The sequence below is a fragment of the Telmatherina bonti genome (assembly GCF_933228915.1).
Source record: "Telmatherina bonti genome assembly, chromosome: 4".
In the NCBI taxonomy this organism is placed as follows: domain Eukaryota; kingdom Metazoa; phylum Chordata; class Actinopteri; order Atheriniformes; family Telmatherinidae; genus Telmatherina; species Telmatherina bonti.
Window position 1 is genome coordinate 16472385 of NC_136622.1, and position 26892 is coordinate 16499276.

Consider the following 26892-nt stretch of genomic DNA (forward strand, 5'->3'; position numbering starts at 1 on the left):
CAGACATTCCATGAGCAGAAACCAACAAATAAATATTTTCTCAGTCCACATCGAAGGAATAGAACAGATTTTTAATCTTGGTAATATCAGACAAAGCCAAGGCTACATAGAGCTGTAGGTCTCTGTCGTCCCCTACTGAGGCGTTTGAAAGCTCCAACGAAAACCTTGAAGGTAAGATGGACTGGTTTAACTGGTTTCTTGGGCAGGTTAGAATAACCTGTGGTCATCTCTAATAATTCTCTTTTCTTCAGCTTCTTCAAATCAGCTGTTTTTAAAGACATTTCACCAAAATTTAATAAATAATCCGTATTCAATAGGAAAATACAATGCAAAGAAACTCTTCTGACCAGCTGTGGTATTTACGAGCACAAATGTGACGAATGCATAAATTTAAAAAAAAATGGTCTATTGCATTCGGTGAAATAAAGAAGTTAAGTGAGAAGTTTCTGCCTTTTTGTAGGATAAATTTGCTGCAAACATTAACTCAAACACATTTCCCGATGACCTGGGCAGCCGTTGTTTCTTAATCAACAGCGAGACAACAATGCAGTGATGAACTGATCTCAGCCACTGTATTCATCAGTTCAAGGTGTTGTCTGAAAATCATAATTATTACCCTCCATTCACACAGATGGAAATACAGCCTCTCAGTTAGGTCTCTGCAATCATCATCATTCCAGAGAAAACTGGCTATTGTCACCATTCTGCTGTTATGGTGATTAATATATCATTTTTATAGCAAGAAATGTAAGTGCAACTGATTTAACCTGTATCATTAGCTTGATAATTATCTCCAGGGCTGTAATGAGGAATTGTGCAGCCCCCATTGGAGACCAATATTGTAAGCAAGCATTATGATTTTGTGTTTGCTAGCACTTCGTTTTGGAGAATTTCTGCTTAAAAAGTCACTATGAAATCACAAATTAAGTCTTAATTTACTCTGTATACGTAAGAAAAAGAAAAAAATATTGTCTAATGATTTAAACACTAAATCAAAACATTTATGTAAAAAAGTTTTTCATGCCAAAAAGCAACAGAGTGATTTAATAAAACAATTTATGCATATTGAAATGAAACAAACCTAATATAATATAATTATATTATATTAGAATTATAATTACATAAGAATAAAAAAAACAGACTAAAGCACAAATAAATAACTACAGCTAAACTATAAAGATAAGTCTTGAGCCCTTGTTAAAAGCTCTGAGGCCCTCTAGCTGACTGTTCCAGAGACCAGAGCCATCGCCGTAGATCCAGGCCTACCATTAGGTTTCAGACTTTAGAAACCATTAAGAGGCTGGGACCAGAGAACCTCGGGGTCTGAGATGGCTCAAAACTTTAAAGCCAGTCAGATAAATAAGACCCAACACCATTAAGACATCTATAAACTACTAAATGACTTTATAAAGCTTGGAGCTAAAATAGGCTATAGGCCAAATCTATCTGCAGGCTATGAGATTGCGACATAACAACAACATAAACGCAACTTTGGAGTCTAAGTTGAATCCATTATCATTTCAGAGATTCTGAAACTTGAATGCTTTCAAATAATTTCAGGACTTAGACAAGCATGTGCGATTCCATCTGCACATATTTGAGTTAGTGTAAGGTTAATTAAATGCGAATAGTTTACATAAAAAAGCACCTGTGACTGCTGAACGTCTGCCTCATTTCATCATCTCATTGCACCAGAGGGAGGTAGAAATAAATGTAATTGAGAGATAGTGTGAAGGAAAATGTAACAGGATATATGGATAATTTATTTCCTGTCACACATTCAACTTGCCGTTCCCCTTCTAGTTAAGTGTTTTAGATTTGCAATAATCATGCAGATAATACAACCACATGCCGATAAAATTATTTTTTTGTTGCCAGCAAATCTTTGTGAAAACAGCCAAACCCTTTTTCACATTTTAACTTCCCTGAGGGAGTCATTCCAAAGGGATCAATACAGTTAAGTCTAAGTCAAAACACAATGCACATAAAAAATAGTCCCAATCACTAATTACTGAATACAAAGACATCCAACTCACCCTCAAAAGATGGACTGTGTGTCAGTAAGCGATATGATTGGACAGAACGAAGAAGAGAAGCACAGTCTGCAGATTTTACCAAAGACTAATTAATCAAAAGCACACAGACACACAAATACATGTGCACACACAATTCTATTAGAGCCCTACGTGCATGCTGTGTCTAAAATTAGCACACAGTCTGTTGAACAAACAGGCTACAGGGAGGAAGACATGCTGCCAAATGGCTTAGACGGCAGGCGTGATGGGGATAGAAGCAGGTAGCAGCACCTCGCCTCTTCAGCCAGGTGCCAATGAAAACCATGATACAGTTTAGAAAACTGTTTTCATAGTACTCGTATTCATACATGAAGAAAAAAAATCTGTATATCTTTCATGTCATCCAGTAAGACTTCCTGTTCATGTATTCGAATAGGAGGAATGGAATAAAGTTGTGTCACACCATCCTCCATCTCCTCTGACCTCCAAATGTGCACTTTGTGGCTCATCAAATTTTTTTCATGAAAACATTCTGTCTGTGGGGTTACTTTAGTGCTCTGTAGTATAAATAACAGTGGAGTCAAATCAATAAGTTATATTACATGTTATCTAATGTTTTACCATGAAACAACCACTCTTTGGTAAGGATTAAAAAAAAGTGGCAACAAAAAAATATCTTCCAACAATAATAAATGTTTTGTATGCACTTATCTAAATATTGAAATGACTTACAGGCTGAATTAGGGTGGTCTTGTTCTGAGAGTTGATCCCCAGTTTAGGACATGTAACTAAAAAGCAGAATTTATAACGTATATTAAGCATTTCTTCTTGGCTTATTTTGAATTCCCTGTGCATTTCACTACATAAAGTAGTGTTTCCTGCTTCAGGCTTCATTGCTGTGTGCCGTATAGACTGTCAGTCCCATACCAGTTGTGATTTACTAACATTTAGATGATGTGACAACCTGCAACCCATTTGCAAATTATTTTGTGCACTGTGTGCACATATGAATCCCCACAGTGTGGGTTTTTAGCATCTTTTCCAGGTGTTCTTTTTCGATGGCTGAATAACCCATACAAATGAGTTGCAAATACATGGCATGTGGGTGTTTCAATACCCCTCATACATATTCATATGTTCGTGCTGCAACACTCAGGGTTTATCCTTTTAAGGTTCTAAACTGACAACTCCAGTTCACCACACACACTTGTGTGAATACACAAATGCCACAGCAAATAAAATGCCACATATTCATTTGAGGCACAAAAAAGCTGTAATGCTGTATTTTGCAAGGCGTGCTACTAAAACACCGATTGTAGTGTCAAAAGGGAAAAAACTGTAGATTTGCTTTACTTTGTTGAAAAATTAACGGAACCGAACATACATTTGGAGTTAAAGGCTGTGTTTTCACTCAGTGGTGTCCGTTTGCACGTACTGATCCATGTTCGTGCACTTTTTAATCTGTATTTCCACTATATTCCATTTTTACTGGCAACTTTTCATAGTTTATCCTGTAACACTGTTTATGTTTATGCTCTGTCACTCCTTGGGTTCTGTTTTCTTGTTTATGCACCCTTACTCCAAGACGAATTCCTCATATGTAAAGTTACATGGCCATAAATCCAATTTTCATTTTGATTTTATATGTGATCTGATAATGTTGTCAATAAATATTTTGCATATTCACAATCTTTATTTTTCATCATGTCACAGGGTCACTAAGAGCACTAGAAATGAAAACATATGATAAAAATAAGAACATGATCATAAGTCATTGGCCACAATAAAATATGAGGCCACAAATAAAATGGCAGAGGATCATTGAAAATAAAATGTTTTTGCTCAACATTTCAAAATAAGCTATTTCGTAGACGATGACGTATTTCCCAAACTATACAAATTGTTGAAATGATCATGGAAGCACAAAATATAATATAGCAAATTAGATATAATCCATTTTCTTACACAGACAACAGCCAACTTTGAAGTGACTCTGCAGTCGCATGATGAGTTAAAACCAAGTCACTTGACAGAAAGGTCCGTGAACACTTTGAAATTAAAGTGTCATGAATGCCACCTTTCCTGAATTGCAAGCATCGATCCTGCTCTTCAGGTGGATAATTGATGTCACTCTCCTGATTCAGTCTTTTAACAGTTGCCTGATCCTAAGAGGATATGGATGCCAGCAGTTCCAATTAGATATAATAAAAGTTGTACCTTAATTAAGAACAATAGAAGTATAGAAGTTCCCATAGTACACAAACAGGCCAATAAAGTACCTTTTGATAATAATGGTGGGCTTTTAACATATGGCTTAATACAGATTAATCTTTGAGTGTGCTTCTAAGATTAGAAAAAGTAAATAAAAAATAAACATACAATGGCTCACCCGTTTCAATTAGGGATTTTTACCAAGGTATCTTCCTTTTCATCAAATCAGCATAATTAAATGTGGAAAAACAAAGCTCCTGTTTGCATTCAGGACTATGTGCTTGTTAAATACACATTATGAAACAAATCTGATTGTTAATATTAGGTAATCTCTTTGGTTTGCCGAGCTAAATCTGCTAAATGTTATCTGATGCAAATTGAATAGGAGAGTAGTGCGACAGATATGGCGCCTCGCTTTGCTAATTAGATTACCAGGACACACAGTACATTGATTAGCTGTGATAGTATTGGATAATGTTCAGTTTAAATATTAAGCTGCAGATACAACAAACCAAGAGACCCATCACAAAGAATTACTATTTTATAATGTTAGTATCAACTTTTGATTAGTAGGCTGTTTGTATTTCATATCTATCTATCAATCAATCAATCTATCTATCTATCTATCTATCTATCTATCTATCTATCTATCTATCTATCTATATATATATATATATATATATATATATATATATATATATATAGATAGATAGATATATAAATGTTTTTTTCTCAGTACTGCAGATTCAGTAACATAATTAAAAAAAAAGAAAAAAAAAAAAGAAAAAAACTTGTGAATGCTGTATGTTGCATGTGCATTGCAGCAAACTTACTAACTGGATGCAGATATGCTATTTTGCACATCACCTTGAAAAACTCATCTCTTAGTGCATGCTGTTATTGTGTCAGTTTCATTGTTTGTTTGTTTTTTTGCATGTGCACTGTGTTTACACACGTTGCAGTACATACAAACCATTAATAGATCTGAGTCTTAATGTAAGACGTGTGTAACAGGAGCAGTTTTCTCTGTGATGGCTGGGTTTTTATCGTGCTTTCCATTTTGCTTTGCAAGAAATTCCTGCGGGTCCCAATAACTGATTAATATGAGGACTTATTGCAGAAGCTTCATAAAAAATTATGCTGCGCTATGTGCATGTGTGTGTGTGTGTGTGTGTGTGTGTGTGGGGGGGGGGGGGGGGGGGGGGGGGGGGGGTTCTGCTTGCATTACTTTGAAACCATTATTATGAAGGAATTTTCTAAATTAATCTGAAGATTCAGACTTAGATTTAGGCTTCATTAAAGAGCTTGGTATTGACCAGGGGTGGGCAACTCTGGTTCTCGAGGTTTGCAGTCTTGCAAATGTTTCCCTGCTACAACTAGATCTTTCCTTACCTGATAAATTAGGCTCAAGATTTTGCACAAATCCCTTGTGGAGATGTTTCCAGGATATAATATTTTTTAAAAAACGCAACCGCTTTTAAGAGACTTCTTATTTAAGATAAATAAAGCCAAGATATGAAATGACCCTGAAATACTTTGAGTTAAGGTTCCATAAACTAAAATGCATTAGTGGAAAACAAAGACTTCTAATTACCTGTGCATTTCATCAATGTCCTCGCTTTGAATATTATTAGTCATTTACTATGTCAAACTGTTAGCATGGTGCATTGTGCAAAATGATATACCATTTTCACATGGATGATTCTGATACCACTGACCAAAACAAATGAAAAAATGAAACACAGCAACAAAGACAGTTGTTTGTTTAAACCAGCAGATTGTTCATAGTCTTGTCTGCTAAAGAAAAGCCTCTGGATCTAACGTCATTTATAACCAATGTCTGTGAGCATGGATCATTTATCAGACATGGCCCCGTGCTTCTGTAGTTAGCATTTGTGTTCCATCTCTTTAGTCTCTCATGTCTGCAGGGAGACAGAGATTTCATATTTGTCACAAGATGATGAAACTTAGTCTAAACTAATCTCCACAGGTGAGTCTCAGCCACTCAGTCTAAGACAGATTCTTGACCCTTTTTATCCTATTTACAACTCCTTCCACCTTTTAAATAACAATATTGTCACATCAGTCTGTCTTATCTCTCTGCAGCTCTCCATCTATTCCTCCTAACTTTTTAAATACAGAGGGCTGCATTGTTTCAAACATACTCACTATTATAGTCATTATTCCCCTCAGCACAGAGTACCTGCACTTGCTGAGTCCGTACACCAGCTGTCAATCACAATACTCACAAACACCTTCAACTCAAAATCTCACACACAGCTTTTGTCTTGCACTCATTCTTTTGTTCAATTGTGAAAAAAAAAGTACTTGCAAACCATTTCTTGCTGTGAAAAGGATTAAATTATACCCAGAAATCCACAGTTATTTTCCACACATAGACTCACACTTCCACACAGATCCTTGTCAAACCTGACCTACCTCAGTGAGGTGAGGGTTGGGGTTGAATCCACACTGGTTGCAGACAGTAGCCTTACACTGAGTGCAGGTGTTGTAGTTGGGTACAGCCGGTGGATTGGACAGTTCTGTGGTGGTGCACACTGGGCAAAGTTTGCTGCTTGGCATGGGTGCAATCTGCGGCACAGAGTAGGGTGAGGTGGGTGTCACGCTGCGGTCAGGAGATGCAGTAGGAGACCGGCCCGTTCTAGAGCCACCTGACCCACTAAAGTCAACCTGGAGGTTTCGACGGGAGGCATGCTGACCAGGACTTTGACCTCCATGACCTCCTACACTAGATCCAGCTGGACCGTGACCCATTCCATGTCCGGAGCCTGGGCCCTGCCCCATGCCAGACCCCTGGCTGGACTGCATGTGTCGAGGGGAGGTAGGGCTGTCGTGAGCGGCCAGGCGGTAGGGCTCGTTGGCTCTGGACCCTATTCCTCCACCAGTACCCATTCCTGCTCCCATTCCTCCCATCCCTCCTCCACCCATTCCCACCATCCCTCTTCCTCCCATTCCCCCGGTCCCTCCCCCTCCCATTCCTCCCATCCCTCCCATTCCTCCTCCTCCCATTCCTCCCATTCCTCCCATCCCTCCTCCTCCCATCCCTCCCATCCCTCCTCCTCCCATCCCTCCCATCCCACCCATCCCCCCTCCTCCCATTCCTCCCATCCCTCCTCCTCCCATTCCACCCATTCCTCCCCCTCCCATTCCTCCCATTCCTCCCATCCCTCCCATCCCTCCTTGTTGCATGCCAGGCTTGGGGCTACCCATTGGACCCATCGGACCCCTGAAAGAGAAAGAGAAAGCAAAAGAAAAGACACCATTTAAAAATTAGGCAATAACTTTACTATTAAAATTATTTTTGTTGAGATTGATCATATTCTCAGTTCATACAATGTGTTTTTACTTAAATATGTTGTGAAATATATTTCATACTATGTATATATGTATAACATACATTTAGATAGGACTGCTGTTGTTATTGCAAACTTGTCTCAGTATCACTCAGGATAATAAAGACCCAGCTGGTGTGTACCAAACAGAAGAAATGCGGATAGCTGAGATGTGATTACTGATAACTGTTTGTGTTAATGATTAGACAATCATTTCTTGTTCTCTAAATGACAGAGAAAAATTCTTGATATTCATATTGAGCCTGTATTTCAGAAATGCTAAACTACCTTCTCTCATATATGCTCTGTGATTAATCGGTTTCATAATAAACTCAGAAAGATATTTGTTTGACTTTAAAGTCATTCATTTAGGCTTTACTTGATAAGAACCAGTTGTTCCCTCCACAGTTCCTTAAAATCCAAATAAAGTTTACAGTTAATAGAATGAATCAAGCAAATAACACAGACAGCAACAATGAACTGTGAGTGATTCTTAACTAATGTTAAGAAAAACTAGCCAACTATAGCCAGGGGGGGATTCATACTAATCCAGAGGACTCGGTCCGATTTGGTGGAAAGTTACGAAAGATTTCACACTTTCTTTTGTTTTGTAGTCAAACTGCACTTAATTCAAGTGGACCAAATCACCTGGGCAAAGTCACATAAATAAAACAACTGTTCCAGACCAGAGTTTTCTGCTTTGGTCTGCATCACAGTGTGGTTGGTGTTCATACTGTGCCAAATTAATCGTTCAAAACCTATAAGCGGACCACAGTCCGTTTTAAGCGGACCAAACATGAGCAGTGTGAAATAAGTTACATACAACAGTAACCCAGTGATATTCCAGAGACCAAGGCATTAAAGGGGACATACTAAGAGATTTTTATTTCTGCACTTCAGAGCATACCGTTTATATTTGTCTCAGTCTGAAGTGACTTCAACTTAAAACGTAAAAGAAAGATACAACCCTGGCATTTTGTTTTCAAGCCCATAAAAAAAAACTTTCAGTGAGATTCCAGGATGAAGTAGCATCACTCTACAAGGTTTTCCAGCCTCTTTCCTCTGTGTCTTCACCTAAGTACATCTTCAGATGACATTTCCTGTACCTTTCAGGAGGGAAGATGATTGCTTTTGCTTTATGTGTTGCAATTAATGTCAAATCTTGTCATTAATGACACAAATAATTATTAAAATATAGCAAATAAATAAACTAATAATGCTTTAGTAGGAATTTGTTTAACGTTTCATATACTGTCTAATTAACTTTCCCACTGACTACACCATCAATAGATCACCAGTGACTTTTACAAAGACAAACACTTAAGAAACAGTGCTTAATGTCAGATTCTGGAAAACAGAAGAGGGAATTTCACAGTTTATGGAGCCAATATGTGGCAGAAGAATTACAACATGAGGTCTCAGAGGTGTTATTAACCAGCCAGCAGCCAGCTATGCATTGCACACTCAACAGCTTGGACCAGTTCAACTCGTTTCAAATGAGATTGCTGTTTAAAAGAGTGGCCTGTAATGGAATTATCTGAGAATCAGTTTGGCATGGCCCTGAGCTCTTAAGCCATTTACAATATGCCAACTCATACCGTAATAAATTGCTCAAGAAATTTGTGAGTACAAATCTCCAAAGAGGAAAACCTTAAAGAAGGGAGATGCAATGGGAAGTCATGTGACTCCATGCTCCTGAAATGATTAACTTGAATAAAGGTGTAAATTAATGTAAGAAAATTGAGCTGCTGTTCTGTATCTCTGTTTTATTTAGTAAAATAAAAAGTCAGTCATTTCATTAGGACCTCAGGACATTGAGTTTCTCTGTGAAAAAATAGGCATTAAATGTCTTGTTAATAATTTTATGTTGCATTATCTCATGGTTTTAGAGCCTACATTTAAAATTGCAGTTTCACAGAATCCTCCCTCAATTTGGTAGTTAGGCTGGATTTGACTTTATCTGTCTAGAGAAAGGTGGGATCATTTGAACTAATTCTTTTATCTTCTCACTGACAGAAAGAGAGCAACGGAACCTACATTAAAACCAGCAAAATAATTGCTGAGTCATTTACTGGTTACTGGGGAAAGCCACGAATGGAAATCTGATTGTTCACAAACAACAATAAATTGAAATGAAGTTTTCATGATTTTGTAAGACTGGTCAAAAACACACATGCTTAAATAGGATATTTCACACACAAACATCAGGTTTTGATAGAAAGGGGGATCGAAGAGTGACCTTTCTGTGTGGAATTTGTATGTTCTCCCTGTGTATGTGTAGGTTATCTCTGGGTACTTCAGCTTCCTCCCAACATCCAAAGACATGCATATCAGGTTAATTGGTTACCAGTACTCTAAATTGTCCAGAGGAGTGAGTATGTGTGTGAATGATTGTTTGTCCTTATGTGTTGGTCCTGTGATGGACTGGTGAACTGTCCAGGGTGTACCCTGCCTCTCGGCTGATGATTGCCGGCACAGGCTCCAGCTTCCCGCAACCCTTAATTGGACTAAGCGGTTAAAAAAAGACCGACATAAAAAAGACACACACATAAATACATATATACACACGCACACACACGCACACACACACACACACACACACACACACACACACACATATATATATATATATATATATATATATATAAAGTTATGATTTATTTATTTATATATATATACATATATAAAGTTATGAGTTTTTGCTTGTAAAAGAACTACAAACATGGTGACAAGAGCTGACTAGAAACCAGCTTCTTACAACATATTTATACTAACCACTACAATTCAGGAACCTTGTTAAATTCACACAACTGTGGATGATAATTATTGATTTCTCTTTCAAACTGTTATAGACCTACAAACAGTTTAGTTTAGTCTGAAATCATAAACAAAATATGTTTTTTATGCACAATACAAATGTTATACCTTTAAAGGATAACAATGTAGCCGATCCATCAGGGGGATTGTTATCATTTTGTGATTGTTGATTCAGTGCTAGGGTTACAGACTAAAACCTAGCTCCATTAGAGCTGGTAAGCCACGGTTTTTTTTTTGGTTTTTTTTTCAAATCTCATCAGTTGTAGTTAATGTTTTGTTTAGATTTATTTTGTTTGTTGGTTTGTTTTGGTTGTTTTTTTTTTAAAGTATTTATTTTCTCTTGTTTTTATTGTCTGTTCTGCTAAACACATGTGCTGTTTGGTGACAACAGAAGTACACCAAACACAAATACAATGAGAAATATGAAGAAAATTTGTGATTAAAGATATGGGGATACATTTTTCTTTTCACAAAGACACAATTACCAAATGTTGTAACTGAGGCTGACGTGACAACCCAAATAACAGAACATTCAGTCACTCTGTGTGTTTACACACTTTGTCTCTGTGTTGCGCTGCATATATTCAACACTGTTACATCCAGCATTTATGGCCTAATATGCACATGCTTGTATAGTGAAAGTCATTTTAACCACTCTCATTATTATCCTCATTTTACTCTGTAATTGTTGAAGAAAAGGACAAATCATCTGCTAATTATACATAAATGACAATGATTGTCACTGAAGAATAAAGAGGGAGGAAAGTCAGAGACAGCTGACCCCAGTGAATTTTGTCAAACGTTTAAACAGACATCATTTTGGTGAAGTCTTCCATTTTTTTCCCAACTAGCCTGAATCGGGTTTATATAGGGTCTGGGGTCTCTTATTTTCTCTTCATTTTGAAAAACTGAGAAAATGCTTTTCACCCTTTTAAGCCATAATCCTGCAGGTTTTCCATGTGTCCCTTCTCCAACACGCCTGCCTCAAATAAAATGAAACGAGTCATTGTGAAGAACGTCATAGGCTGCTGGATCCATTTAATGGCAGCCAGTATACATGGAAAAACCTACAGGATAGCAACCCTTGAGGGCCAACTTTGAACACTCCTGCTGTACAACCTCAAGCATATTTTTGCAAGCTTAAACTGGTCAACTTAAAATGTTTTTAGACTGTAACGATATTTTTCACCAAACAACAATTCTGAGCTCTTCAACAAACAACTGTTATTTTTCTCATCACAACTTAAGGACATCTTTTTGTGTCACATGTTGATTTTTTACAGGAAGAACATTTTTTCAACAAGGCAGAAGAATTTCAGTTTTAATTCACAAAGAGATGGGGGAGAAAAGTGATGTATATGAAAGTGGAGGTGGCATCGATGCAGAGCTGAGAGAGAAGGCAAATGTCTGATCAGTGAGAAGACAAACATAAACAAACTCACAACATAAACTAATAAACCAATCAAGGCATAGCACTGATCATGATTCTAAATATTATATATTTGGGATTATCATTAATTTAAATGTGGGTCATTTCAATTCGTATTTCATAATTTACTTGACACATATCAAGTTTCAGAAGAAATGCAAACATTTAGCCAGATTTTATTTAGCTTTTTTCCACTCCAAGCCCTATCCTACCTCTAAAACCTGCAACATAACAAGTCTATTTATGGTTTTAGTGGACCCAAATCAAGCATCCATTTCCTCTTTCTATCCCATTCCTCCTTTTCCTCCATTACTCCCTAGTGTCAGAGATGTTGACAGAATTGTTTCTGTACGGCCCATTTATTTCCATCTGCCTCCTCTCCCACAACTCTCACCACCTCAGCTTCTATTATTTTTTGTCATTTCTTTTTCTCTTCCGTTGCCTTTTTCTTCTCCCTTCTCATCATCCTACTCTTTTGCTCTGATTCTTAGGATTGCATATATGTAGCTTTTGAACAAAGGTTTAATCAGAAATTGCAAGTTTAATTTTAAGCATAGAAAGAAGAGAAAAAAACTTTAAGTATAGATTTTTTTAAACTTTTACAGACACCCACAGTTAGAATGTTGTTTGCTCAATGAAGCGTTCACCACTGTGATTTTAACTCAGCCAGCAAGCTGCTTCTTTTCCTCTTCAATTCCTCTCTAATTAGGCTTTCAGGGTGCACGTGGAATGACTGATGAACTATCCAGAATAAACTTAAATGTGCATTTACTAATTATTTATAGTAAATCTAACTATCTAGAATAAAAGTGAACAATTTTGAAAAGTTTCCAGTCCAACCTGGCACATGTAGCCTACTGTAACCAAATCTTACCAGCATTGTTTGTTCTTTTGGTGTGCTGGTTAACTAGCCAGTTTTTTGTTTTCTGTTTAGATTTATTGTAGTGCTTATGTTCTTCCCCACTGCTGAGCACAGAAAAATCTTTCCGCGCTGACCTTGAATTTCTGTTGTTTTTTTTAGATCATCTCATCGTCATTTCTTTGCTCATTTAAATGGTTTGTCTGTTTTGTTTTTTTTTTATCTCTTTCTCTTGCACTTCGCAGAAACATTTCCATGCTCTGGTTTTTGCCTTTTGTTGAATATTTGTAATGTGACATGGATTTTGCTGGATGTGTTGTTGCTGAAGCTATTCTAAGTGGCAAATTAACATAAAGACCTGTCAGGTATACTGAATGAAAACATGAAGCCAGTCCACAATTAGCACCATTTCTGGTTTCTCTTGGGCTAGAGAGCCGATGGACTTGGCAGCTGATGCTCTTTCTCCACCATGCTCCATAACAGATGATTCACAACACAACCACACCCTGCTAGTTGCTGTTACTATGAGCGCCAGGTCTACTGGGTATTTCCAAGCAGGCTACTGAATGCATGCAGAAAAAGAGGTATAAACTAAATGAATGTACATACATTTAGGCACAAGCATTCCCATCTAATGTCTTTTTTTCACAGTTTAGATGCAATCTAGCTTCATTTATTCCCATGTGGCAACATGGCCTTGCAGCAACAAAACATTTGGCATCAGGCAAAGAATATATTGTATGTACAACCAAAGTTGCTACCAAATAAAAAACTTACAATTTTACAGTATGCAATTTGAGCAGCTATGATTCTTTTAATAGAAATAGTGGAACAAAATGGAGTTTGACCCAACAATACATAAATATGTAAATGTTATGTAAATGTTTACCTGTTCATCCCACTAAAATAGAAGTTGTGGTTCAGATTTTTGCATATCCATAAATTATTGTATAGGAGATTTCTTTTGTTTATTATTTAAGATTTTCCTTGAAAGAAGTGGTTTATGATCAGTTGATAAAGACTTGTTACACAACAAGGGCGTGGCAACTCTTCATCACAGCTTTAATACTTGTTTATAATCACTCTACACCAATACACATTTAGCTACGGAAGTACAAATAGCAATTTTCCATCTTAGTGGACAGATTTATGTGCACAAATGTTATGCATACACATACAACCTTAAATCATATAAACATGCACAACAATGCACATACACAAACAAAGATTCCACTCAGTATGCATACTGATTGCAGTCAGTAAAAGCCTGACCACTGTAAGAGGATTTGAAGCAAAGGGCTTTATCACGCACAGTGCCGAGGAAAGGCCACAAACACAGGCCTTGAATTAAACAAAGAAAAGCCCTAAAAGCCATAAATATTGAAATCTAAATGTGAAAGAAATATTCACTCCTTCCATCAAAGACTTTATACCTGTGCTGCCTTTAGTCATGCAGCTCCAAAGTAATGTAGATGTGAACCAGAGATGATACATTTGTTCAGATCAGTTCACTTAGACATTAAATCCACTTTAACCATGTCAGCTCCTTCATACAGTGTCTGGGTAATGTCCAATTTACCTCATGCCTGAACACAACAGGTCAGAGAATTGAGAATTCACAACAAGTGACATTTCTAACACACCAAGGGCATTAAAATGAAAAACTGCAGAGGACTCACGGTGAAGTAGAGAAGTCATTTACATTGAGGTTTTCAGAATGCCGAGTGTGAATGAAGAAGAATTCGATTCAATTTTTTGATTGTGGTTTTCATAACTTCTGAGGCTAATTCTCCTTCAGAAGCTCCTTGATATAAGTGTATTATTACAGGAAACACTGTTGCACATACATTTGCACATACTATGCTATTTATATATTATGCAGTAGACATGTATGTCTGTTTTACATTATTTTGGATTTTTCAGCAGAGGTGAGCCCACTATAATGTAGATCACCTGATGCCACTTTTATTCTCATAATTGTAGACAACAGAGCAAAATAGCGAAATGGAAAAAAACAAACAAACAAACAAAAAAAAAAAACAGTTTTAGTTTAACAAGTAACTATTTTTTCAGCTAAAATTTAAAATCCTATTCATTATCACATTTAATGTACAGCCAGGGAGACGGAAGAGCAGCAGATATAATTCTGCAGTACTCAGCTTGTCCATGAATGTGCTTACTTGGGCATACTAACTGCAGAAATATGTAGTCAGCCACCTAATATTTTATTCCTTTAACCTGTATTTTTGAAACTGTACCACACTGTTATTGTACATGAGAGAGTGAGGAAAGATAACACATTGTAATTTAAGTTTGCTGATTTCTCTGCAAAAGCTATGAACAACAGCCACTGGATGTAAATGTTTGTGGAAAAGAGTGAATGCAGGAAGGGCTTGTGCTTGCGTATTTTTGCATTTGTGTTTGTATGAAAGTGCCTTGGCTTTTGTCATGAGTGCATGCAGTTCTGCCTAACCTTTTTTTTGCCAACAGATGATTTTTTTCTTCATGTACAGTTTGATCAAATAGCAGTAACACACACGCACAAACACGCACATGCACAGACACCTGTCTACATTTAGCTCTCTGTGTGAGAACAAGCTCACAGTGTGTTCAGCTGTTAGAGAAGCCATCAGCTCCACAGTGCGTAATAGACTGTTCATTATTAACCAAAACAAAGAAACACAGATCCAGCTGTTTGTTTTTCTGAAAACATGCAATCACACATTTTTTTTTTTACACATTAACATTAAAAATTAGGATACATTTTCATAACTAGATCTGTTTCACTTGATGAATGAAGACCAACTGGATGACTTGCTTCCATGTAAACTTGTCCACATTCAGGAGCAGATGGTTAGCCTGGGACCACTTCACAAAGTCTGCAATTAGTGTCCTGTACTCCATCTCCTGGTGGGGTGTATCGGGGATGGACAGGAGATGGAGTACAGGACACTGATTGCAGACTTTGTAAAGTGGTCCCAGGCTAACCACCTGCTCCTGAATGTGGACAAGACAAAGTAGCTGGTCATCGACTTCAGGAGAAAGAGGACACCAGTGGAGCCCATCACCATCCAGGGCTCAGAGGTGGAGATAGTGGACTGCTACAAATATCTCGGAGTCCATGTGAACAGCAGACTAGACTGGAGGGACAACTGTAATGCTGTTTACAAGAAGGGCATGAGCAGACTGTACTTCCTGAGGAAGCTCAGGTCTTTTAATGTGTGCAGTAAACTGCTGGAGATCTTTTACCAGTCTGTGGTCTCCAGCGCCCTGTACTTCGCTGTGGCCTGCTGGGGCAGCAGTACATCCAAAAGGGACATCTCTCGGACTGACAAACTGATCCGCAAAGCTGGACAGGTGGTTGGCTGTCAACTGGAGACATTTGTGACAGTGAGGGACAGGGGGACTCTGGACAAACTGCTCTCTATTATGGACAATCCTGCTCATCCACTCCACCGGACTGTAGAGGGGCAAAGGAGCTCCTTCTCCAATAGACTTTTACAGCTGCACTGTCACAGTGAGCGCTACAAGGACACATTCTTACCATTCTCTATACAGATGTACAATAACTCCCCACTTTGTGACAGATAACTAACATTCATTTCAAAGCCCCTGTGTAAACTGGCACTGCATTTAGTCACATGTTGTATATATTGTAAATTTCTAAATTTCCATATTCTGTATTGCCAATTTTACTTTAGATAGTTTTATTTATCTTTTATCTTTGTAAAAGTGTACATATTCCAGATTGCTTTATGGATAGTACCTATTCTATTTTATTATTATTATTTACTTTTTTTTTTTTTTTCTTACCTACTATTGCTGTTCTATTTCTTCCTCTATTGCTGTTCTGAGCTACTGTGACAACAGAATTTCCCCTGTGGATGAATAAAGTCTGTCTAAGTCTAAGTCTAAGTCTAACTTGTGACATTTTTTTGTTATTTTGCTGCAAGACTGACTTTACAGCTAGTTAAGAGACACATTTAAGCAGATTTGGAACTGGTAAAATATAAAGAGTAAAAAAACTGGTTGAACTTATTAGGCTACTTGTTAGCTCAGATAAAGGGGCCGACTAGATTATCTTTGGTTAAGTAGTTAAATTACAGCTAAACTGCTAACAGAATATTGTTTCTAGTGACTGGATGACTTACTGGGTAGAAATGCTGATTGACAGCCTGACTAGTGCTTCTTTTGTTGGCTCAGAAATGAAAGCAGCAAAAATTCTGACAAATGGAAGCCAGCGTGAAAATGAATATAGGCAGGAACAAGAGAGATAAGAGGGGTGAGGGCAAGTCTCTGAGAAGTAATACCATGCTTAGCATGCTGATACACGCTTTGGAACTTCCCCTATAAACTCTGCTTCTCGCCACATGCTTTTAAACATTTTTACATTTACTGAGGCACACATGGAAATCCAACTCGAGAGTCTGCTATATGTCTGTATGGCTGGTAATTAACATGTGATGATTGTCTGGGTAATTATTTTGACTTTATAGGTAGAGTATTTAAGATTTTCAATATTTTCAAAATAAATTAACTGATAAAATAACTACAATCATAATTAGATAGTTTTTTTTAAACATGTAGGTTCCAGTCTGTCCATATTTGATGCGTCATTAAATTACAAGTTTAATTAATGACAAAGACTCTTCTTGAATGTTTTCTGACCAGTAAAAAAAAAGTACTCATTGTCCACCAGTAGGGTGAGTATAAGCCCATTTTTTGCAGAGCGGCTCTGAGCTACAGCTCACAAGCGATTCCTGCCCTCATTGGAGCTGGCAAGGAGGAGGGGTGAGGGGTGAGTTTTGCTCATTACTGCCAACCTGTGGTCGTTTGTGGAGGTAGCAGTTTTGTGATTTTTCTCACAACCTGGTGTTTGCCACCTGGTGGTGGAAAGAATCGCCTTGAAATCTTACATACTCTGCCTTTAAGATGAACAAATAGCCTTAAACATGGAGCAGACACAGACAAATATTTACAAGCCAAAATCAATCAAAGAAAATTAAAAGAAAAAATGTTGCATCTGTTCAAAAAAAATTATGCAAAATAAGATTAGATAATATTTATTCATTTTATGTTTTGAAAATGGAATAGAAGATGAGCAAGAGCTACTTACATCCAAGCCCCATGGTCTCCATTCATTCAGATGATATGTGATATATGAAAAGGAAGGAACATGATTTTTGCAAAGTGTAATCAACACACAGATTCCTGCTGTGAGACGGCTCTGCTTTGCTCCAGTAATGAGCTGATAGTTGTATTGTTGCTAGCCTGTTACACCAAATCACACTTGATTTGTTAGATTTAATTCAGCCCCTTCAGTTTTATCCAGAAAACAGATGAGGAAACAACACAAGATCAAATTTGCAGATGAAATTTCTGGAATGAACAAATATGAAAATCAAACATCTTTTTTTCTCTTCATGCGAACACCAGTGCTTGGCCATTGACCTCACCTTTTTTCCTCCTTTTAGTTTTGTTGTCTATTCCCCTTTTATTTTTCTCTCTTTTCCTCTCCTCTATGACCTCTGGTTACAGAGTGTTTTTATTTAGCCTGAGTATGACTGGCTTCATATTTACTCTCATTAAACAAACAAACAGCCTCATAAGTGGATCAACAAAAACGAAGGTTGTGTTTGTGGTTAACTGATTAGATTATAGGGACAATGTAAATCCAACACATAAATCAGACTCTACCCTGTTTTGGGTTAGCTAGGGTATGCCTTGCCTTTTACCCAGTAGAAGCTAAGCTCCACTCCCCCTGCTATCCTGAATTGGACAAGGCAAGTGTAGGAAAAGGCTGAATGAAATAAAAGACTCACCTGAGTTAGAAAAAAAAAAACTGCGGTTCAGCATATCCAGGGTATCTTTAGCTTATCTGGCTTAAAAATTTCTAAAAATAGAAATCTCACTATGGTGCTACAACACTGCTCATCACCTGTGTTAAACATCTCAGGTTTTCAGTCTGGATGTGTTGCATTCATGTAAAACAGAGTAGGGTGGTATCACTTGACTACTCACAACAATTTATTTGTTCAGACAGAAAGAAACGCAGCTGCTGCAGCCGTAACAGGAAACATAAAAAGGAAAAAGGAATGCTAACTCTGTAATTGCACTGAATAGTCAGATCTGTATCACATGATGATCAAGATCTGGTGATTTGTGACAATGAAGTTTGTTGAAAGAATGTACTGCACATCAATTATGTCAGAAATATTTGTCTGTCTTTCAGATTCAACCTTGGTTTTTTATAGTTGTTCTTTGTACCTAATTAAGAACAAACAGAAAAGGTAGGACAAGTATTCAGTTGGATCAATGTGGAATAATGAAATGTTTTCATAAGTTTTCTTTCATTCAAACTCTAAAATGATCTAATCAGTGTGGTGATAATAGTCCAGTGATTCTGAGCACCCAACAGCAAGTGTCTCATTAGATGTGTGTCTACCTTATACTGACAGCTTTACTAATTATGTAATTGTTGGGTATTACAAACATTCTCCATACAACTTCTGCAATCTGTCCAACTACTTCCCATCACTGAGGTGATGCCTTGTTGTTCGTGGAGAATGAAGTCTTGAAGAAGGTGATATAAACATGGAACTGATAAGTATCAAGATGCTGATCAATTCCTTGTTTTCTGGTGACCTAAATATAACACAGTCCTGACACTTTTCTATTACACAAACCCACAATGTATTCTTGGACAGTCTGGTGGGATGGCAGTAAATCCTCCAGTGTAGCTTCTGAAAGAACATTTTTCCCTCTAGGCAAGGACTGACCACTGATAACTGCCTCTTTGTCTTTGCAGTATGATTAAATATACTCACTACATTTATTCCATACTGTGACAGCTTCTTCCAGAAAGAGTAGAGATTTCCTGAGCTCTAATATGTTGAAGTTTGTATTTAAGAAATTTGTGTTTATATTTTTGCAAAGAAAATGAGAATTAAGTTTGACACAAAGCATGTTCAGATTCAATTTTAAGTGTCAGATTGGGCTCCTAAGAAAGTGCTTTTTGGATGATTGACACTGCAGTTAGTGAGTACGCCTTAATCCCTCCTATCTCTATTGTTTCAGGTCAGCTAGGACAGCAGTGTTCGATGTGCAGTGAACAGCATGTGGATAAATAGCAAATCCATAAAGACAGAAATTTCAGAGATGTACATAAGTGTATATATACCAGGATCCTACAATGATGTATTGTGAAGTTTTATTTTTCTAACAATATTTAATCTTATATTTCAATGTTTTAAAATAAAGTTGTATATTTTTTCACTTTTCCTTGTAATGTTCCTTGCTGACAACTAAATTAATCAGTAAAAGATTTCTGGGGAACTAAAAATTTATCAGAAGAACCATAAAGATAAATACCTTTTTTTTGTTTTTTTCAAGAAAGTGGATCTGAGAATAGAAGTCGGTCCCAAATGAGAGATTCTGTCCACTGATACAAGTCATGCAAGACTCAGTATTGATGTGGCCAAAATTTTTGATCGACATTGTCCTTTTCACTACGAATAGTGACAGTGAAAGCATCATGTCTGTACTACCCCACTGACACATGCTCTGTTTCTGTCTCCAAGTCGGTTTGCCACTGATACGGTGATGGCGGGCAGAAAGTGTTTTAGGTTCAAGCAAGAAAAATAAGTGGTGCATGTTGGGAAGTAGTTTCCCTACAAAATGTTTTGCACTATAATGTTGTAGGGCGCTGTTTTCTCCTCCTGAGGTGGAGGTAATATGGTTCAGAACATTATTTGAATGTAATTTCGAAGTCATTTCCAACGTGGTAGTTTGAGTGCTCAGCAAGTTTGATATTATGCAGTCAACCTGATTCTCCATTTCTGATTCATAGCTCTCTGATTGAAATTTCAAATTATGCACAACCAACTTTTTTTTTTTTAGAAAAACATTTTGTTTCCTGTAGTCTTCAACAATATCCTTCTTTAATTCCATATTTCCCTCTCACTTTCAAATATGATTTCCTCCAACCAGCCATCACATTGCTCCACAGCAGCCACCACCACAGCAGGCCATTTCATGCTTGTGTGTAATAAAAGGATTAATTTTTGCTGCTCACACTCCAAATGGCCAGTAAATGGGACAGAGTGTTAAAAATAGAGAGCACCTCGCTAACAACAATTTCTACTTCCTGGCACAGATTGCTGTAAAAGATGTAAAAGCAGTTATGACGTGGTAAACATAATTATGCGTCTTTTTTTTATGATTTGTCACTGAGGCTTTCTGGGTTTACTTTCATAGGAGCTAAACTGTGTCAGTCTGAGTACACTACATTCATCTGTATCAAATCCTGATCTAGTAACAAGAGGGAGTTAATAATGACTCAGACAGATGACACAGTTTACACAAAGTTCTCATGATATTTAAATAAATACAAATTTGTGCTGTCAAAATGAGCAGGTAGGTGCAACCTCACTTTAATGGAAATAAACAATTAACACAGGTAAAGGTATAATTAAATTCTGATTTCTTCTTTCAGTTTTAGTTAGGAGAGAAACTTGTCTGTGAATCAGAATTTTATTCTGTCGCGGATCGATTTAATTAAGATAATGATTTCATATTCTAACAAAGCACATTAATTCTGCCAATATGTTACCCAATAACCTGATAAACAGCAAAGCAATGACATCCAGTGAATTAACAGTAGTGTTAGAGTTACCTGGAAATGCTTCTGTAATATTTCCAGAAACTGCAGCTTTGAACGACAAGGCGTCATGTCTTTAGCCTGGCACATGTCTGATCACTTCATTTTATTGTGTGGACCATCTGTAGTTGCGTACAAACATAGAGACCTGGGCTATGCTGATGTGCAAACATTCCCATTATTGACCCAATTCTGAAGAAGCTATTCCATTCTCAACTCTCTTATTACATTATTAATCAGTATGATTAATAATTCACACCTTGAAACAGTTGGCAACATCTGTCTGTGTCCCAATGCGTTGTTCAAGTGCAGTATGGTACAGCAGTGGGATTACTCTGACCTGTTGTGTTCAGCCATGAGGGGACTTTTCAGTCTTTCTCAGATTATGATGAATTTTGTGATTGATGCAACCAAAAGTACCAAATTTTGCATCAGAAAAGCTGAAAACAAATCTGGACCAAGCATCTAATCCTAATGATTTTTTTTGTTTTTGTTTTTTTGTTTATTTATTTATGCTGAAACACTTGAAGTTTATTTAAAATGTTATCGTTTATGTTGATGATTACAAAATCAATTTACCTTCAAATTAAAAAATTTTAACATTTTCATTAAAGTCTGCACATTGGAAAAGAATTTCACACCAACTTGTTGTCAAAACAGGAAGTATAAGTAAATAAATGAAATAGCAATTCCTTCAGCATTTACAGCAGATCTGCATGTCACAGCTTCATCAGCACACTGCATATTCTCCAGGGTTTTGCTGTAGCAAATGCTTGAAATTTTGGTTTCCGCATATTGTATGTGGAACAAAACAGTTTACATCCTCTGTCATGCAGACCACTGGGAGTGAGTCGTGTACGTTTTGTGGTGGTGATTTTAGATGGCAAATGCTTCACATTTCTCGTCTACTGCTTTGGCTTTAGCAGGCTAAATCTGTCTACAGCCCATTTCTCTTTCACACACATCTGCATGTTCAAAATTTGAACCTGCAAAGAAAAGTAATGCGCAGTGATTTTTCAAAGTCATATTAAAGTTGTGGAGATTGGACATAAATGGAAGAATATGCAGAATTTACAAGGATTTATTGAATATGCTTTGCGATGGCCCCGCCGCTATTTTGACTTTCTGTTTTGTGTTTGCAGATGTCGTCCTAATCTGTGGCATTAGACACAACTGGGCCCGGTGTGCTCTGAGCTCCACCAAGCCTGAGCTCAGTATGTCTCCCGGGCTTGGGCTGGGAGATCACCCTGGGATTGTGCGGGCTTGGCACCTTATTGTTTGTTTTGGTTTGGTTTGTTTTTTTTGCTTGGTCCTGTTTTGGTTATGAATCTATTTTACTTATGTTTCTTTAATAAACTTGATTTTTGTATAAATCACTTTTGTGCCTGCTTCCCTTTTTGGTTGCAGCCTTTGAGTCAGGATGTAACAGCGTCAATAGCTGCACTACCTACACATTGAATTCCTGGAGGGACTGACTTTTATACTTACTTTAATCAGCATATGTAAAGTGCTGTAACAGGAACTGTGGGCCACAGCAAAGGCTGTTTAGGTTTTTGTATTATTATTTTTATTTATTAATTACTAGGGATGTGACGATATGCTTCCATCCCGATTCGATTCTATCACAATTTTTTGGGTGCCGATTCAATTTAAATTGTGATTCTCACGATTATTTGTTATTGTGGATTTTTGTAGACTAAAAACAAAAGAAAAAAGTTAAAAACTTTTTTTTGCTAGTCATTTTACTTGATTTCAATTAGGAAAAAAACAACACAGTAGCCAGACGATCATTCTGCTGCTAAAACACCCAAGAGGAAAAGTAAAAAGATCAATAAAAACAATAAAAATAACAAAAATTTTATAATGGATTATTCCTATTTATTTGAAAAAAAAAAGTTATCTTTTCACAAAAAAAATTCCATTTCAAAATTGTGAATTAAAAAATTCCCAATATTGAATTTTTTTATTCAATTTCCCACTCCCAATATTTACTCTGTTTATTCTTCTCTTTATACTTTGTTAAGCTCAGTCATGAACTGTTCTAATTTTTATTTTATTCACTGATATTAGTAATAAATGTTGCACAATAACAATATAAAGATAGATACAGAACAATGAGTTAGGTTGAAATAGTATGACAAGACTTCATTTCATCACATTAGCCAAGAGGCTCACACTTTCAGACAACAATGTGAATCATCAACCTGGTAGGATAAAGGTTGTGATACAACATTGATCATTTTTGGCCTTATAAGTATTAGTGTGCTTTAGATTTATGTGAAACAAGATCCTGGTTTTTGATTACACATCCTAAGAGTCATGAGGAATCAGAGAGCACATCGAGGAATCACTTTTCAATACAGGGAGCGCTGAATCAATAAGGGTGAGGCCGCAGTTATGAGGTTGCTGTGTGACGGCGAGGATATGCAGCCTGTCCTTGGCAGAGCCACAACACAACAGAACTGCTGAGCCACAATATGTTCTGCTGGATTTACCCTCCACACCCCAACCCCCCCTCCTCTCTCTGTCTCTCCTCCCTTTATTCTGGTCATTAACTGTCATGCAGGACTGTCAAATACAATCAGGAACAAGCAAGCAGACTGCTCATGGAAGCCTTCAGAAAACATGGCAGTGCTGTACGAAAACTGTAGTAGAGCTGCAGCCCAAAAGGCAACAGCTCAATTCACAGTCCGAACTTTTAACACCTGAATGTTGTTATTTCACTGGTATTTTTATGCTTTATTTTCATTACTGTTTGATTCTAGAAAAATATATTCCTAAAGCTGAAACCATGTCAAATTAAATGAGTTTTAAGTAGATGAGGAAATTTCTTACATTACATACATACACACATCCATCCATCCATACATACATACATACATACATACATACATACATACATACATACATACATACATACATACATACATACATACATATGATCATCCATACATAAAATCTAAACATAAAAAAGAATAAATACTTGGTCAAGGTGATTAATTTAGGTTGAAAAAAACAATTTATTTACTTTCAATAACTGATAACATGAAATTTGAAGAAGTCTTCTTTAACACAACTGGTTTAAATAACAAAACACTGGTCAGCATGGTGCTCACACACAACACCTTCACCAGGAAGGCTGGACTTTGTGTCCAATGATTAAACTTTGTTTTCCACAGTTTCTATTTAGTATGAATTTATTTTATCTGACCAAACCAGGCAGCCAACTTATTTGTTGAGGCATCTTGCAGCGTTGCTATTGCTGATCGCCTCATACCTGCTGCGGCCTGCTGATATGGACAAAGTGGACAGATGGACTGATGACATTAGGCAGTTACTGATAACGGTGTACTATATTAGCTATCTCAGTTACAGTTTTTTGTATTAGTAAGGCATCCGTGGTTTATTGTAAACTGTGATTGATCTTACAGAAACTGCTTTTAAAAACTGACAATATATAAAAATATATAACACAAATCTTATTATGAAAGATCATCCAAATTTATAAATAGGTATTCAACCTGTCTGTTTTACATTTTTGTCAGATATTTTTTATAGTTTTGTTCTCTTTAGGTTTTTAGGCTACAATCTTTATGTGCTTCTGACAACATGTCAGAACATTGAATCAATAAGAACAAATAACATTATATTTCACATCTCCAAAATTAGCTGTTTGTTCTCTGCAGTGACATAAGCCCTTGGCTTTTAGTCCCTTTACATATACATGTAGAAGACGTTACTCATCATTGTACTGTGTTACAGCTTGACAGCAACATACACAGAATTTCTTGTCTGACTGACAGCTGTGTACCTAAATTCACCATACTGTTGTTGTCAGGTATAGACAATAGCTTCCTAAACTGTGGGCCACCGTGCCATCATTAGAAGGTCAAATTATTTATGGCTACCTTTCTTAAAGATCAGATTTTTATATTAATAAATTATGATTCATTTTTATTTTCATTTTATTAAAAAAAACAAACAGTCTCATGTTTGTTTTTTTTCCAAGTCAGCATGTCATATCTGTTCTGTTTTCTATAGAAGCAGTCTGACCCATTATGACATCCATTCATTATCCTAACCACTTAGTCCAATGAGGGTCGCTGGGAAGCTGGAGCCTATCCCAGCAGTCTTTGGGCAGGGTACACCCTGGACAGCTCGCCAATCCATTGCAGGGCCACACAGAGACAAACAACCACTCACACTCACTCCTATGGGTCAATTTAGAGTAACTAATTAACCTGCATGTCTTTGGATGGTGGGAGGAAGCCGGAGTACCCGGAGAGAACCCATACATACATGGGAGAACAAACTCCACACAGAAAGGCCGCTGTCCAAACCTCACCCCAGCCAAGGATTGAACCAGCAACCTTCTTGCTGTGAGGTCACAGTGCTAACCACTATTTGACATATTTAAAAAAAATAGTCCGATTCCCTTCTCTTCTGAACCGATAAGCACTGAAATTCCACTGCAGCAATAGTGGAGGTATTACTTCCAGTATTAGACCATACTTATATGGTCTATTTTATATGGATATTTTAGATGTAGACTACATAGATTATGGCTAGACTGTGTTGTTATTCAGCATTGTTCATTCTACCTTATACAACAAGAGCAAATTCTGTTTCAGGGCTCGAGAAAAGCAGAGCAAAATGGCCATCAGTCTTTTTCTCTTTGTGTCAAGTCACATTTTAATGATCTTAATGAGCAACTGTTTAAGGAGGAAAGGGTTGAAATACTTGGAAAAAAAGACTGAACCACAACCTCATCTACAAGTCAAATTCTTCATGTCAGGCATGTAAAGTAAATATTAACATACAAATAAGACCTTTCTGTATCTTCACTTACTTGTTAACAGAATTATAACACTGCTAACTACATTAACGGATTATTAGTTCAGATGAAGCTTTTTAGTTACATATAGATGTTTATATTTTAGTAGCTATTGAAAGGTTCAGGTGGATGAGCAAATTTTAACAGCTTTGTGATTCAAGCTTACTGTCTGAGTTTGTTTATAGACTTTACACCATAGGTGTCAAACTCTGGTACATGAGGGCCACTTTCCTGCAGGTTTATAAGTGTTTCCCTGCTCCAACGTACCTAACTGAAATTAATGGGCCATTGTGAAGAAGCTGACAAGAATCAGTTTGAATCGTGTGTGTTGGAGCAGAGAAACAAGAAAAACCTGCAGGATATCAGTCCTCGAGGGACCAGAGTTTGACATCCCTGCTTTATGTCCTGGAAGCTGTAAATGGTCTCTGACAGACATGAACTCAGTTCAATGAAAGAAATATGGACTTTTTTTCAAGGTCTGTGGCTTCTTGTTTGTGTGTGTGTCTTTGAGTGAGTGTTTGCATGTGTGTGTGTGTTTGAGACCAACAATGAATTTTGCATTGGACTGAATCACAGCAAATACAATATCTCCATCAGACGTCCTCCTTCCTCATCTCAGTTGTTTACCCTATTTTCTCTCTACCCTCAGCTTGCTTTATACTTCTACAGACACTTCATTGTCCATCAAAATCAATGATGCTGAATAATTAAAAAA

At 37.0% G+C, this 26892-nt stretch overlaps 1 protein-coding gene across 1 annotated transcript in view; it reads right to left on the reverse strand.

Moving 5' to 3' along the window:
• bsna (bassoon presynaptic cytomatrix protein a) overlaps positions 1-26892 on the reverse strand; it is a gene marked incomplete at both ends in the record, with an annotated part of 142205 nt that overhangs the window by 101044 nt on the left and 14269 nt on the right. Inside the window, one exon of the mRNA XM_079239903.1 lies at positions 6666-7473. Coding sequence (XP_079096029.1) covers positions 6666-7473 — 808 coding nt within the window. The remainder of the gene's footprint in view (positions 1-6665; positions 7474-26892) is intronic.